This window comes from Haliaeetus albicilla, chromosome 5 (assembly GCF_947461875.1).
Source record: "Haliaeetus albicilla chromosome 5, bHalAlb1.1, whole genome shotgun sequence".
NCBI classification, from domain to species: Eukaryota; Metazoa; Chordata; class Aves; order Accipitriformes; family Accipitridae; genus Haliaeetus; species Haliaeetus albicilla.
The window spans coordinates 30,498,862-30,515,551 of NC_091487.1; the positions used below are offsets into that span (position 1 = coordinate 30,498,862).

General features: G+C 35.4%; 1 protein-coding gene across 1 annotated transcript in view; it reads right to left on the reverse strand.

The window, feature by feature from the left end:
- The window catches only part of ARHGAP5 (Rho GTPase activating protein 5), a 50,155-nt gene that overhangs the window by 16,382 nt on the left and 17,083 nt on the right, over nucleotides 1-16,690 (reverse strand). The window contains exon 4 of the mRNA XM_069784018.1: nucleotides 6,405-6,552. Within this exon, the coding sequence (XP_069640119.1) occupies nucleotides 6,405-6,552 (148 nt within the window). The remainder of the gene's footprint in view (nucleotides 1-6,404; nucleotides 6,553-16,690) is intronic.

Consider the following 16,690-nt stretch of genomic DNA (forward strand, 5'->3'; position numbering starts at 1 on the left):
CAGAAGTACCATAAGTACTCTGCAGAAGATATTGACATCTTGGTCCTATCTGCATTGTTTGGGAATTCTTTACATATTTCCTGTGATGTTTCCTTTGAAGATACCTTAATTAGCAATACAGCTCAAGTGCACAACATGTGTTTATGAATATTTCAAAACATATTTGTTTACAGTCTTCAGTGATTCTCACACACTAATAAATTAATGCATGTGCTCCTCCTCCATCCGTCTGGTAGTCAGTCTTCCATTAGGAGAAACAACTGATGCCTGTTTTCCCCTCCTCTCAAGTTTGGACAGGGTTTCCTCTCTGTTGATTAATTCCAAAGTTGCAAAACACAAACTGGTGTACAGTCTCCTAACTACTGAAAAACCTATTCTATTTCAAAGTGATGACAGAAGGGATGCTCAGGAGGTCACCTATTCCAACCTCCTGCTCAAACAAGGGTCAACACCGAATCCAGATTGGGTTGCTTATCTAAATCTGATCTTGACTACCTCCAAGGACAGAGAGCCCACAATCTCTTTGGGCAACCTGAACCAGGGCTTAAATAATACTCAGAGCAAGAGTTTTTCCTTTCTTTCTAGTTGGAACCTCATATTTTAATAATCATTGTCTCTAATCCTCCTGCCATGTACTTCAGTACTTAAGCCTGGCTGCACCTTCTCAGCAACCTCCTCATAGGTATGGGAAGCCATTTTTTGGATATCTCTTCAGCCTTCCCCTCTCCAAGCTGAACAAACCCACAGGTCAGGAGCTCCAGCCACTGACCCTCTTCTGCTAGACTCAATCAAGTTTGTCAACACACAGAAAGGACCCATGCTGGAGCAGTTCATGAAGAACTGCAGCCCATGGGAAGGACTCACGTTGGAGGAGTTCATGAAGAACTGTTTCCCGTGGGAGGGACCCCACGCTGGAGCAGGGAAAGAGTGAGGAGTCCTCCCCCTGAGAAGGAAGGAGCGGCAGAAACGTGTGATGAACTGACTGCAACCCCCATTCCCCGTCCCCCTGTGCCGCTTCGGGAGGGGAGGAGGTAGAAAAATCAGGAGTGGAGTTGAGCCCGGGAAGGGGGAAAGCATTTTAAGATTTAGTTTTACTTCTCATTATCCTGTTTTTATTTGATTAGTAGCAAATTAAACTGATTTTGGTTTTTCCCCAAGCCGAGTCTCTTTTGCCCGTGACCACAGTTGGTGAGAGATCCCTCCCTGCCCTTGTCTCAACCCAGGAGCCTTTCACTGGGCAGGGGAGGAGTGAGTGAGCAGCCATGTGCTGCTTTGTGGCCAGCATACAAAAAGTAATCCAACACACCAATTTAAAAAATACTGAAATATTAAAAACCCTCATATGCTAATACTATCAGTTAGCATGAGTAAGTTTGGGAAAGTTAAAAATAATCACCAACAGTAAGTGCTGAATAGCACACAAACAGTACTTGAAATTAAATTGGTGGCATGTAAAACAGCATAAAAATGTCACTAACAAAACACTCGAGCTACAAACTTGCCATAAACTTGTAAAATTTTTACACTTAAAAAAAAGATATTCAACAGATTTTTTTACATGGTATTGCAATATAAAAATCAAATTATACCAACATTTTGTTGAAGTTAAACATTAAATTAGCGTTCAGAAGTCTGCGTTCCTCTCTCTCAAACAAAACTATCAGAGTATCAGAATATCCTCCTTACTCTCTACATGGTAATTCTTAGAGAAACAGAGAATTCATGCTATTAATAGAGTTAACAAACAGTTAAGCTTCAAAAATTATCTCAATTCTGCTGCCTACATTTAGAAAAAATGAATTGTGTTAAAAAAAGTAATGGATAGAATTTTTTTTAAAAATTGGCAGCTTATTTTTTTCTAGCACGTCTTATCATAGCACCATTACTTCTATACAAAACCAGCCACTACAATTTTCTTAAAAATCAAAACTGAACTCTAGTTTCCCTGCTAAATACATTTCCATAAATCTAGTTTGCAGAAAACCAACACACTTAAAAAGTTCATTTCAAGTGATGTAACAAAATGACCTTGTATTCAGTCCATCAAGAGAAAGCAACAAAATACACCTGAACAACTGTATCATTGAAATCTTCTTTTGGAAGCCCATAACTGAAAATAATTACCAATGTCAAAAAGTCAATTTAAGTAGCTGCCCTCAAGAACAAGTTATATACTGATTTGCAAAGAATGCGACAGAGGAAAAAGCGTACAAACATCAGCAGCTTACACATTGTGCTGTGTCACTAATGATAGGAAAGTGTTTATACAGTCTGTAGAAGGTTTCAGATAAGATCACAGTATCTTCACCAGAAAATAAGTTTTCAGGAGAACATTATATGTTTATACCAAGACATTTAGTGGAAAAGTTGATAATTCACTATTATCAAGTTACTTACCTGAAAGATAAAAATTCTTTTGATCATCTTGTTCAATGAACCAACAAGAAAGAGCTCTGACAACCAACCAAAAGATTACTCATCCTGCTATAATTACAATGAATTCAAAAATGAAAGGCTTGAATAGAGAAAAGGTTTTCCTATAATCAGGGACAATGTGTAAACACACAAGCAAAGTTTGTTTACGATATTTGGCCAAGCTTTCCTCATTCCTTATCCAAAAGTGACAGTGTTATTAAATTTAATATAATCTTACATGGTATTGTACTTTTTTTTTTAACCAATAGGTTCAAATAAGACAAAATATGCGCTATTACTGCTTTGTACTAGTAGTATCAGCAGCAGTACACACTGCTCATCTCCAAAACAGAATTTGCGGAATTTTCTCTCAGTACACACTGCTGCTGAAATGAAGATTCTGATAAATACTTGCTGCTTATTAGGTTTAGATCTGCTCAAGTATTAACCACTTCGCTCCCTCAGTTTCTACTTTCAATACTATCAAAAAGATTCCAAAGGGGTTCAAGCCCTAGATTATCTTTCAAACACAGAAATTAGTTGACTCCATAAAGCTAATCTGGAAAATATCAAACTGAACAGGAACACACAAAAAATACCTAGACCTGTGGGCCCTGACTTAGGATCCCTTAACTCTACCAGATCTCCCTTTACCCTGACAAGATCCATATGGTTCCTCCAAAAGAAAAATCTGTTGATTTATAAGAAGCTAGAACTTTTCAGCTCCCAGATTTACTTTATTTTTTTTCCAAATTGTCCCTCTTCTACCGCACACCTTTTTTTTTTCTTTTTTTTTTTTTTTTTTGTGAGGATATTCCAGAACAGTATGGTAAAACAAAAATCTGATGGTATTTTCTGCATGGGGTCAATTCTTTAAGGTTTACAGTGGAGCAAGAATCTTCAAAGACACTTTCTGATATTATCTTCTCATCTAAGCATCCAAAACAAAGCAGAGAAAACTGTTTTTCACACTGCATACTTTCTAGCCTCAGTCACAATTTAGATGAGTGGGTACAAAGCACCATCTTCTATCATTTCATGAGGCAGAGATAGGGAACGTTAAAAATTAAGATTAGCCCTTCAATTTGAGATTAATCATATCTTCGCAAAAAAACTGCAATTCAGCCACAATGCAAATTACACGTGGTAATACGCAAAAAAAGGGAAGGAGCTGAACTCCATGAAAGTACCTTAAAAGGAAAAGCTTAACAAGTATGTCCTCTTTAAGAGAAATATACTGATTAGCTTCATTCAAGAAGTGTTGGAAAAGACTGCACTTCTTGATTAAAAAGACAATGATAATAAACACTGGTATTCAGTTCAGTTAGTACTGATTGTAGGCTGACTTGCTAAGAGACAGCTGAAGTATTGGATGACTCCCCAGGGCCAAGCAGCTGATACAACAGCTTTATCAAATGGGAATGGTACCATTGTGGACTCTAGCCTGAAGCCAATAGATCATGACTTGCCTCCTGCAAACTGATCATCTCCAAAACTATATTTGTGGAATTTTCTCTCAGACAGTCCTGAAGTCAGTGATGTGAGTCTATCTTAGTATAGGTTGAAGGCAATGCAAAAGAACATCTTCCTCTCTCAAAGGCAACGAATACATTCTATCAGAACAGTGCTTGAACCTCAAATACCTACAGAATATTAACCCAATATAGAAATAATACACACCAAAAATAAAACTCTTAGAGCCAAGTATGGAAGCTGAAAAGAATAACCGAAGCTACTTACACAGAATCCAGAGTAGGAGAAAGAAAATTGTAATACAGATCAAAAGTAGAGGTTTTGTTCCACCTTCACAAAGTGCTTAACAGAAACAGCAGGAGAACTAACTGTCTTCACAACCACAAACAAAGCATGCAGATGGCACAATGTTTGTCCAGCTTACACATTTGGCCAGAATTAAAATTCTCCAGCTTTCAGTAGCTGCACAGCAGCATCCCAGGATGAACTAACATATACTCAACCAGCTACAGGAAAAGCAGTACCTCTTGAGTCACCACTTTTGAGGAGCCCCTCACATTTTGAGCACATCAGCAGCTTAACTAAACACCTTATTCTTGAAAGACAGGTCATTGGAAAAGAATAAAAGTGCTAAATCTTCTGGGTGCTTGCATTATTTGATGATTACGAGGAAAAAAAGACAATGAATCACGTTCCCACACTATTATAGTTCTCTCTTACCCCACAAGCTGGTGAAAATCCTTTGGGAGAAATACTACCACAAAGTCAACGGATATCAAACAACGTTATTTTTAAGCAAATACAATTTTCTTTAGATTTGTATTTGTAATTTTGTTGTTTGAAAATATTCTTACAAAGTTAAACATGCTCAAATTTAAGATATTACTTCTAGATTCTACAAACTCTTCAAAAAGTCATTTGGTCTTCATTACTGGTGAATGTCTGTTTTATATAGCTGTACGTAGTAGCTGTATGCAGTCATTTTTAAAGAACACAAATTCAGACAGTGACTCACCCATAAAATTATGTTTGTTTGTTTTGGGATTGGGTTTTTTTGCTACATACAATAAACAACATATAACACAAACGCACAAAATATATATTAAACTGTCTATACCATTCTATTACTCCTTGCTCTTCTTCCTCCTTCCCCATTTTTTCCTGGGTGAGGTAGGGAAAGCAAAAGCAAGAAGGAAAAAAATACAGCTCTTCCTTTTAGGCAAGGCATCAATAGGAGGTAAAGGTTAAAGACAGATTTATACTAACATCTCTGACTCCCAAAAGATAAGTGCCTGAGGTTTCACCTAATTTTTTTGATTGCAATAATGCAGTATATAAGTCTTCAAAAACAGCTATTAGGCCTACCACCTGTAGTAGTTCTTTTGGAAACACTACTCTTACAGATGGCAGTAAAACTGAATTTTAGTTTAAGAAAGAAAACCCTTCAGTTTTACTCTTGCTAAAACTGTTACTGTCATCTTACAGCCAAAATTGTATTACAGCACTAAGAAAATGTTGAAAAAGGGTGCTGTTTTACTTTATGCTAAACAATATGGAACTGCAGACACCCAATCAAAAGATGGTCCTGCTCATGTTTCAGCTCCAGTCAGTTTCACACTCTCATTTGCTGCAAATATAGCAATATAGGATTTATGCAACTTCAGAGCAAGCAAGATCTACACACTAACCACAAACTGGTGCTCACCATCTTTAACAGCAAAAAATTACAAAACAAACAAAACCCAACCACTGGTCACTCTCAAACCTCAAAATAACTCCCCACTCCTAAATGTAGTCTTCTGCTGGACCAGCAAGATCATCCTACTCGCTTCATGGTCACACAGTAAATAGGCTGAAAGCATGGACAAACACACAACCAGAAAGCCAGTGAGAAAGGAGAGAGAGAAAACCATACTGTGAAATTTCACCTTAGTGCAAACACATATATGTTAATAATTTACGTTAAACTGGAAATCTGCAAGTTAAACATATTGCTTAATATTTTCCATGTAGAATTACACAGTATTTAGAAAAGAAATGTTTCCGTCTCTGTAACAAGTTAAAATGCAAAACTAGGTTTACCAGCAAAATAAAGCAAGCAAGCTAATTAAGCCATACCAGCTACCTGTCTTCCACAATTGGAAAAAGTGGATTTCAGAGCGTTTTAATATATGAAGCAAATACAGTGACAAGTGAGACATGTAAGACTGGAAAGCCATCGGGTTAAAAGTCATTTGGCATTAGAAAGTGGTATAAGTTTTTTAAATTACAGGAAACAAATGTTAAAACTTCAACTGTTTGTCAAAAAGAAATTAAGTATTTGTGTAAATAAAGACAAAAGACCATCACACATCAAGCATACAATTTAAAGAACACATTCTACTTTTAGAATGTGCTTTTCCCATAATTATTTATTTCTGGGATAAAATTCTAAAAGTACTTTAAAACAGAAAATAACAGGCTTTATCATTATGCAAAGTGGGAAAGTCTTTCCTCCAATAGTTCTCCTATCTTACCTGTATCTTCAATGAATTGCACACATTTTTCAACAAACAGAGGTATCGGTTTCTCAGGTGTAACCAGATCCTGTAGGGGCATCCCAAAGTAATTACTTTCCCAGTTTCTACGGATTGGAGGATTGAATGTCTTAGTTTTCTTTTTCGGCTACAACAAAACAGAGTTATTTAAGTAATATTTAAGTAATATTTTAACTAACTCATATTGCAACCATTCAGTAAAAACAAATGATCACACATCTATCAGACATTAAAATTCCTCTATGGCAAACTGAATAAAAACAAATGTACTTTTAAAATAGCATACATTAGATACAAAGCACTCAAATAACTTCTAATAGGTTTGGTCATTTTTGTATCGCATTAGGAACAGGATGACCCAATGCACCAGTAATTGAAATACTATAGGAACAAAAATAAACACACTACTTGTTTAGAGTGCTATGACAAGTCTTTACATACTAACTTTCAGCACCACTCACAAACGAATCTACATGAGTCACAATTGAACCACATATCTACAGAAATTTTTAGGATAAGATTGTGAAGTGTCATATCACCAAAATAAATTGAAAGTCTTCTGTATGCATCTCATTAAAGATACTAAATAATTTTCATATTGCAACTATGCTAGAAACATGATGATCCAGAACGTATAGCAATCAATTCAGAGTTAGAGTTGCATGTACAACTATTAAGCATGATTGCTTTGTTACAGGCACAGGATTTTAGCCAGAAGGAGGTTTGCACCCAATCAAATCTAATAAGATGACGAGTTTCACATGGAGTTTTCTTGCTTGTTTTGATTTTCCCTCCCCTTTCCACCCTGAGAGGGACTTTTATCAGTGCAACTGATAAATCACCTTTGGACGATTACAAAAATTATATTGTATCAGATACCATGTTTCATCTCTGAATGTTAATGAAAATACTCAGAGATAGCCATATAAAGTGGTCAATCAATTGCCTGTACATTGGCAACTGAATATGGAAACTGAATGAACATCACCATTAAAATCTAGCATTTTATCTTTAAGTTTATATAGAATAAGAAGTTAGTTAAAAGCAGTTACATTTTCATATAAAAGTTCTTCAGTCAACATCTAATAGTACAAAATAATAGAAAAACAAAAAGCGCAACAGCCAGATTTAAATTTCATAACAAGGTTTCTAGAATTTTATAATTTCTAATAATACTACACCTCAGTTAAGACAAAACATGTCTCATTATTTTACATCTAGAAAAGTCTTGAATTTCAATATCTTTGTATTAAAAAAAAAAGGGGGGGGGTTAACTTCTACTTTTGTTCCATCAAGTTTACTTAATCAGTCCTTACAGAGTACGTAGAACTTCACATCAGCAAGGTACATATACATGATTGACTTGCCCACTGAGAATTAATGAGCTGAAGTTGAACTCTATGGGGGAAAGTGAAAACTACAGCCTAAAGAACATTTCTCCAACTGTCACCCTACAGCACCTGTGGAACTTCTCCAACACTTGATAAAAAAATCTGGTAATCAAAGCCTTTCAATAACCTACTTAAGTAAGACTTTTTATGTGGAATATCTCTTTGTAAGACAGCTTGCACTTCTTGAAATCAGCATCAAAGTAGCCATGATTGACCATGATAACAGAAGGCTACAAAAAAATAGGCTTATCTTTCAAATTTGGGATTTTTATAGTAGGTTTGGCACTTATAATTTAGAAGGAAGGAACATTTACTAGAGAGTTCTTCGAAACATTAGAAAGAAATTGCTCTCCAGCAATTCATTTCTCCCCAAGTTTTACATTAACTGAAAACTTAATAAAAAGCTTAGGATAAAACTTTAGAATAAACTTTCATGACTAAAGCAGACACTATCTGAAAGCGTTCCTTTCACCTGTCAACTCTTTGCATAACTTTTATTCATCTTGGATACGATATCAATGGTTCCACAAGTATGTGCCTTTGGATTAGAAACAGCTTTTTCTTCCTTCCTTCTCACTGTCACAGTCCCCTGCTTTGAAACCCCCAGCACTCAACCTAGTTCATTGGCTGTTTTCTCTTTAGTGGCAAAATCATATTTATATAGGCAACATCCTGTTCAGATGAGCAGCAGCTGAAAGGGCCAAGCTGAAGCTAAAGAACATGTAAAACTCAGTGAAAAAATGTTTGTCAAATGTTGAATGAAAGATCGTTTTAGAGATACATACATTAACGCAATGAAAGAAGCAAAAACAAATTGAAATTATTTTCTTTCCAAGGTGTTCTGTGCACATCCCCACCATCTTAGAATAAACAGAGCAACACTCAGACTGTGTATTTCAGACCCAGCAGATAGAAAAAGACTGTGTGTGTCTCTTTGATTAAGACATAATATTAGCATAAGATAATTAAATATAAACAATTTTTTTTTGTTTGAGTGAAAAGCAATCTCGTTAATGGAATAATAAACTGGGGTTTTACAGAATTTTTATGACAATTATAATACTAATGAATATTACTATCTGTGTAGAATACCTGGACGTAGAATGAAATATCTAACATGGCTGCAAAACTGGAATAAAGGGTGCTTTTTTCTAATAACTGTCCTGTGTTTACAAGAATGGTTGTAAGGGACTGAGAGATCAAGTATGACGTTATACACTCAAAAAAGCAGAAAGGTTTCTTAGATGAAGTTTAATCTCCAATTTGGAAAGTCAGAATTTGTCTAAAGAATTTGTAGAAGAATAAAGAATAAAGTAAAAAAGAAAATTAAAAAATCCCTGAATTCCTTTTCAAACTGATCTAAAAGTAGAGTAGAGAGATGATCATCACAGGGCTATTCTGTAAACATGAAATTAGGATTTCACAAGGCAGACAAAATTACAATAATAATTTTATCAGCTAATTCCCATTATGTATCATGTCGCTCTCCTGTCCAATATTTATTAAAATATCTCTCTTGTGATTTCCCTTTCTTTTGGGGCATGTGAGTGGGTTAACTCTCCAATGACAGCGCAAATCAAATCTTCCTGCAAATAACACTATCTACATGATCTTCACACAAAAAATACTTCTGCAAATTAACAATAAAACATTAAGGTATTAAAAAACCACCATGTTATTTCCTGATTTGAGACTTCCATACTTTCCTTAAGTTGCATGTCTAGACTTCTTAAGCGAAGAACTTGTTCTGAACAAAAAGGCATGTTACTGTGCAAAAGACCTGATCTTTGTCAAAAGATCAACTGACTTCAGGAAAAAAATACAGGTCTTATTTCTAACAAAAATAAGCTTTAGTGAAAGCTTTTTTTTAATCCCTATTCCCCACTCTGAGAAAACAGCAGCTTTTCTGATCCATCAGTCATAGCATGTAACTTTTAAATCTGCTAGTCAAGATAATGACTATGATAAATTTTTCTGTGTAAAATTAACTTTTTTAAAAGTTCTCTAATGAAACAATATTTAAACAAAAAGACTGCTAAACATTAAATTATTCATTTAGTTAAACAGGACCTGAAAAGGGTGAATAATTTCTAAATTCAGATTTTGGTGGACCAATTATGATTTTGCCACGGTATTTTTAGTTCAATAGTTCTGCCCAATACACCTGCTCCCCACAATACAGCAGTCACCTAATGATGGATACAGCGAGCACCAATTCAGGCACAAAGACAATTTTGTATGCTTCTTCTACATCATAATAAAAAAAAGGACTAATAATTACCAAGTTAGAGAAGACAACAACCAGGACAAAAGTTTTGTTAGTTAATCCTAGCAAAAAGCTCATTGTTTCACATACCACTGTTTTATGTTAGTAACTAAAACACAAGCCCAACACCATAAAGCTGAAATCCTTAGTTTTCATATAAATCTGGGGGGTTTTATAACTGATTGCTGCACTGACGTTGAGCTTTCCAGCCTGAGTTTCACCACTTGCTTCTTGCCAAACACAACGTCTCTTCATACCCTAACAGAGGTTAATGCTAAACCTCCAGCTGATCTGTATATACTTTGGCAGGAAAGCATTTTAACTCTGATAATCCCAAATTTGCCTTGCGTTGCTGATACCAAAAGCATTTACCTGGAATATTGCTTTAATTACAGTAGCTTAATCACTGAAATGAGTGTTGCAAAAGATTAGCTGAAGTCCGCTTAATAAAAGACAAGGTAATCATGAAAACATGTTTTCTAGCACAGCACAGTATCCAATTCTTGATTTCAAAACTAGAAATATTATTATAAAAAAGCATAAAGCCATGAAACTGTAGATTTAAAGTATACGCAAGATTAACCCTCTTGACTATAGGTACCAAGGACACACAGCTAAGCAGCACTCATCTTCTAGAGAGAAAGTAGGCTGAGACTTCAGCCAGCTGTGAGTCTTGAGAGTACAAGGCACTTAAATACAATCTTTTAAAATTAACTTAGAAAACTAAAAAACTGCCCAAACCTACCTATCAAACCCCTTTATGAATGGGCTGATTACTCTAGCAAGTCCTCTCTTTTCAAGAGGGATTCCCCTTCTTTTTTTGTCTCTCACCTCCATCCCACCAGAACTACCACGATAGTTTATTTATCAAAGGGGAAATTCAGCCCCTTCTCTACCTCCCACACACTTCACTACCACTTTTAATACAAAGGAAATTTTCTGCCTGCTTCATTTGCAGTCAGCCCTAGGGTCACAGAGGGCAAAGTCAATATTTTCAGGACTATTAAAATACTTCATAAAACCACGCACCTTGAACAGCATTCATTTTATAGGCTTAATAAAGTATTTGTAATCTCCAATTCATGGCTAGCTCTTCAGAAGCTATATGACGTATGAATAATGCAGATGATGGTCCCTAACATGCTCTCTCTTTCTTCCCCTCATGCCTTCTACCATTTTTAGAGTTCCAGCTTGTTACACTAAGTTTTAAACTACAGAGGCTCAAGAAGGCATATGGCTCCAAATATGCATTTTAAGAGTGTTAAATTTGAACAGATGAAACCTGAAAATACAGATTTTGATATTTCCTATACTCCTCAGGAGAAAAAAAAAATTCACTACACATTCCATTCTGAAGTACAGTACTTTGCTAAATCAACCATTGAATTTACACAAGAACAGCTGAATAAAAATGTAAGTTGATCTCCCATTTCTCACATGTTTACCATAGTCTTATTAAAACTGAGATCAACACACACGGCCTATACAGTTCCTGACACTACTTCAGTAATAGTTTCAACATAAAATTCCATATAGTTTTGAAATTATAATGAGAGCAAACAAGTTTAAGCATAGAAAAATAGATGTCAAACCTGTACTACTTACATCGTGTTCTAAAACAAGTCAGAGTAAGATATGCAAGAATTCATCTAGGTGCTAGTGGATTTTTCTTGCTGAAATACTGAGACAAGTTATCAGATTAAGTTAAAGTAAAAGGCATCTTACAATCATCTTGGTATAAAGGAAAACAGAACTTAATTCACAACCTTCTTTGGAAGCAACAAATCTTTGCAAACAAGGTTACAAGGCATAGCGTTTTAAAGCACTGTTTTTCAGATTTAATTTAACACAGATGGAAACTCCAGTCACAAAAAAAAAAATAATCAGATTTAATAACTTTTAACAATGGCACATCAAAGAATTATCACTGGTCAGTTAATTTACTATATTGTTTACAAGATCTCTGTAGTTAGGATTTGTTTTCAGAAGTACTTCAAATAATATATTCCATATAAAAAAAAAAAAGAAAGATACTCATACTAATCTTATTCCTACTTTTACAAATGTATCAACAAAATAATTCTTCCGTAACAAGGCAAAAAGCCTGCAGAATTTACTTCAACATGAGGCTCTGGCTCTGCCTTTCCCTTTGCAGAAATTTATTCAGGATATTTGCTGTTGATATGCTGGGAAGGATAAGAACTAAAACAACAATACTTTATAAGAGGGGGAGGAAAATACAGCCTAAATTAGACACTCAACATATCTCAAAGCGTTCACAAAGATCAGAGCTCTAAATTAGATGGGTAAATTTTTAATACTTATCAATTCCATAGCAAAGATAAATAATAAGATTAGGAATTGTAACTGTATGGAATAGCTACAGGTTTCCAGATCAGGCAGACTTCCTGCTGTACTGGGAATTACTAAATTAAGACAAGGGTAAAAAAGAACTTGCATTTATTTAATGTAGTAATAATAATAATAGATAAATCAATAATAATTGATAAATAATTTTAAAAATATTTCTATCAAGCTTGTTTACACATAAGAAAAGCATGGTGAGAACAATGAAAAGCCAAGAAGCACTGTGGTTTGGGCCTTATATCGGTGCATAAACTGAATGACAGTTGCAGCTTTAGGATTATTGCACACACATGAAGAGGTTCCTCCTGTCCGAGATCTAAGAAGGCTTCCTCCAGCAATATATTTATCCTCTAGGAATGGTCACTGCCCTTTCACGTCCTGAAATTTTCTGCATTTTCTCTCTGTTGCTTCCTATCTCCAAACTCATCAAGTTAAACTAAAGACAAAATTAATTTATCATACGGCCTGCAAGGCTGCTGCTTCTAAAGAGACTGGTGTGTACGAACACACAATAATGTTCAATACTAGACCTTACTATTACAGTGTTAAAGATTCTGAGATAAGCATCTACTTGTAGCTCCCACTTGCAATTTTTGAAAAAGACATCAAGATGAATGAACACACATCTCAGCTGAAGCAAAGTTGCATATAACACTGTACTTTGTGCTTGTTCCTCCAGTTTGTGAACACTAGTAAGGAAACAGAGCATCAAACATAGAAAGCATGTTGATACAGGGGAGAATTCACTCTGGAAATTGCCTTTAACCTAAGAGATACTTTGCATAATAACAGCAGAAAGGACTAGGTGTTTTTTCATGAGAAACTTTTACAGATAAAGTTCCATGGCAGGGGGAGGGGGAGGAAGCACATCATAGCTTAAACAAATATTGGCACACAACAAGCACTTGAAAGTTTTCAAGCACAGGGTGCACACACAACTCCACACGAACTTGGCTAAAAAATCCTATGACTCTGAAGCCAGTCTGTGTTCTTTTTTCTCCTTCTCTCCACTTTTCTTCATATACTTCCCTATCAGAAAAAGTTTAACAGTCCACTTGTTAACAACACGTGCAAGGCCAAACAATAAGTTTTTCAGAACATTTAGAAATATGGTAATCACATAAAACAGGATACAGATGGGTGTATCGCAAGTTAGACTATGCTAGACTGATTCAACCTTCTCCATTGAAAACATGTATTCTTTTCCAGAGGCAAAGAAACTACAACGGTCAGCTGGTTTTACCAATCTAGACTTTAGTAAGGCATTTGATGGTGGCATATAGGAAACTACTGCAACAACTGGAGTAATGGAAACAGGATGATATTCAACAAAAAGGACAGTCACAGACTAATGGAAAAATCATGCACTGGAATGTGCGTGTAGCATGTACTAGAATGTACATGTACTATGTGTATGCACTATATGTGTGTCTATGTACTATAATGTGCATGTACTATAAACCACCTATACTATACAGTAGGAAGTCATTAGCTGGAAATTACCAAGGACAAGAATAGGCCAAAGGTTCCTAAAGTGACAACTGCAACTAAGAAAAAGTTGGGTGCAATCACACAATTGTGTCAGGTAGCAATTTCTAGTACAGATCAACAAACATTCAGATTATATGATGCAGTGCTATGATTGCAATACTATAGACAGTTTCAGTCATCCTCATTCAAAAACGTAAGTTCAGAGGGAATTACAAAACCTTTTTTAATCTTCTAAAACTCAGGTCAAGAAGCAGCCATATTCTCTACACCTGTTTGGAGGTGACATATCACAAAAGGAAAAAAATATTTCAGGAGAAATGTTACCACAAGGAAAGGTGAAAACTGGAAATTGCATGAAGATTCCTCACCAATACAGAGGAAATAGAAGTTCTGGAGGAGTTTTACAGAATAGTGAGAATGAAGGGATAAAAACTTTTTGGAGGAATTATTTCTGTGATAATTGAAAACAGAGCTCAAGGATGGTTCTTCCAGTTCTACCAGTATATAGAAACAAGATCTAAGAACACAAACACAGTGTTATGGACAACAATGGGCAAATAATTCAGACCAAAGCACAATTACTTAAACAATTTAAAACTGAGACCAGTTAATTTCCTTTGGTAGTAAGTGGTGTTAAGAGGACCTTGCAAGTCATGTTACCTGCTCGCCACAGATTTGTCACTGCTATACTTTCCACAGTAAAACATATTAATTTATGCTTCCAAATAGCAACAAGTAGCACGATTCCAAGTATTTACTTCTGCCTTTAATAACTTCTGTTTACAGCAGATTTTAAAAAACATTTGGTACATATGTGTTAGCAGGTGAGCCAAACTATGGCTGTTAATTTCAGAGTTGTAAAAAGGAACTGCTGTTTTTCCTATTCTATTGTTTGCCAAAACTCCCTTCCTCCTTCCTACCCATCCAGCTCTTGCCTTCTTCCCTTCAATTTTTTACCTGAATCCTATGATCATTTTCACCCATTCCCTGCATCCCTGTATCTGTTCTAGTTACCTGTACCTGTATATGATTTTATCTTGTAAGTTGGGAGACTGCGGTCTGAAAGTGTCAGGGCAGAATGAGCATCCTTCAGCAAGGTCATGTCTCTTTCTTGAAACACATTATCTTTAAACATTCTCCTATTCTGGGCCTGCCTTTAAAATATTTTCCAGAACCTCCAACAGGAAAGTAAATACCACTTTAAGGAACTTTTATTGTGTTTAACTTTAAAGTAATTGTCATAAATGGGGTAAAAAAAGCCAACCCCCCAAAAAACAAAACAAACCACCCCCCCCCCCAACATTTTCTTTTAAAAAATTCTAAATGTAAAAATCTGCATAGGCAAATTCTGTCTCTAGATGAAATCTGCTTTGTGTAATTGAAAACCAAAGTGCAAAAACCACAAATGACTGTGCATAGGAGCTTTCTGCAATACCATACAAGAAACCCACCCAGAAACACCACATCTCAAACCCCTCAAAACAACAAAGATGAAAGGAGTATCAAGAATGTTACATCCTATTTGGGCTTTAAAAAAGCAACAGCATACTACAAAGCTTATTTTAAAAATCAAGTTGTAATCTTTGACAGAGACAATAAGGACTTCAGACTTCGAAGGTTGAGTTTTTCCAAACAAATTCATTTTGTTTGTATGATTTCTTTATTTCAGAATCACTGTAACTATAGCAAGAATAGTTACACATGTTTCTTTTGTTCCCTTTACATACAGCTGAACAGTTTAGAAAAAGTATCGGTAAGAGCTTTAAGAAATATTCAGAAAGGAGTACAAAAGTTTTATTTACGCCTTTCACATCCAAGGGGTCAAAATTGTCAAAAAACCCAGCAAGTAATCTGTAAATAGTGGTGCAATAACATCCCTCACACGGACTAAATAACACTCAACAAGGAAAATATAATTTGAATAATTTCTGAGGTTTTGTAATTAAAGACTGCTAGCTGCTCATCTGAAACAACACAGGAAAACATGGTCAATAAGTTCCAAAACTAATAAAACTGCATCTCTCTTGCAAAAAAATCAACAGTTAAAAAAAACAAAGGAGTATATTACAAACTAGAATGACTCATCACATGAACTGGAACTAGTCTCACTTCAACATAATGCAAGTCAACACACACAGAAGTCACTACTTATCAAAAGCACTAAGCCCTCATCATTCTTTGATACTTTGAATGCTTGCAAACATTTTAGCTATCAAGTCAAATTTGCTTTCTCCATCATTACAACAATTTGTACTTCTACTATTAAAAGTATTCTCTCACTAATTTGAAAGTATCAGCCCTAGACCACAAATTGCAAGTAAAAAAACCCAAAAACCAAAAACCCAAAACCAAAAAAAACCAAAAATACCCCACAAAACTAAGAGGTACATTAAAGAAAACTTGAAACAACTCTTGTACACTTCAAGAGTCTTAACCACTACAAAAATTTAGAACAGCCTGAAACTTCCAACTCAGGCTGTCTCTCAACAGGCCAAAGCAAAAAGTGGTGGCTTTGGTAAAGATATCAGGGGGGGTTTCTCACACAATTCCAAGAAGAGAAGACCCCACTATACTAGGTCTATACAGTTTAAACATAAATATCCAATTCAGAGTAACTTTCTGTCAACTCAATGCAGCTGAGACAGTAGGAGGATTATGAATACTACATTTCAATTTCTATGTAGCAAGATTATTTCAATCAAAAGTATATAAATTATTGCTTTAAAAACCATTTAAGTTTCCCAAAAGGA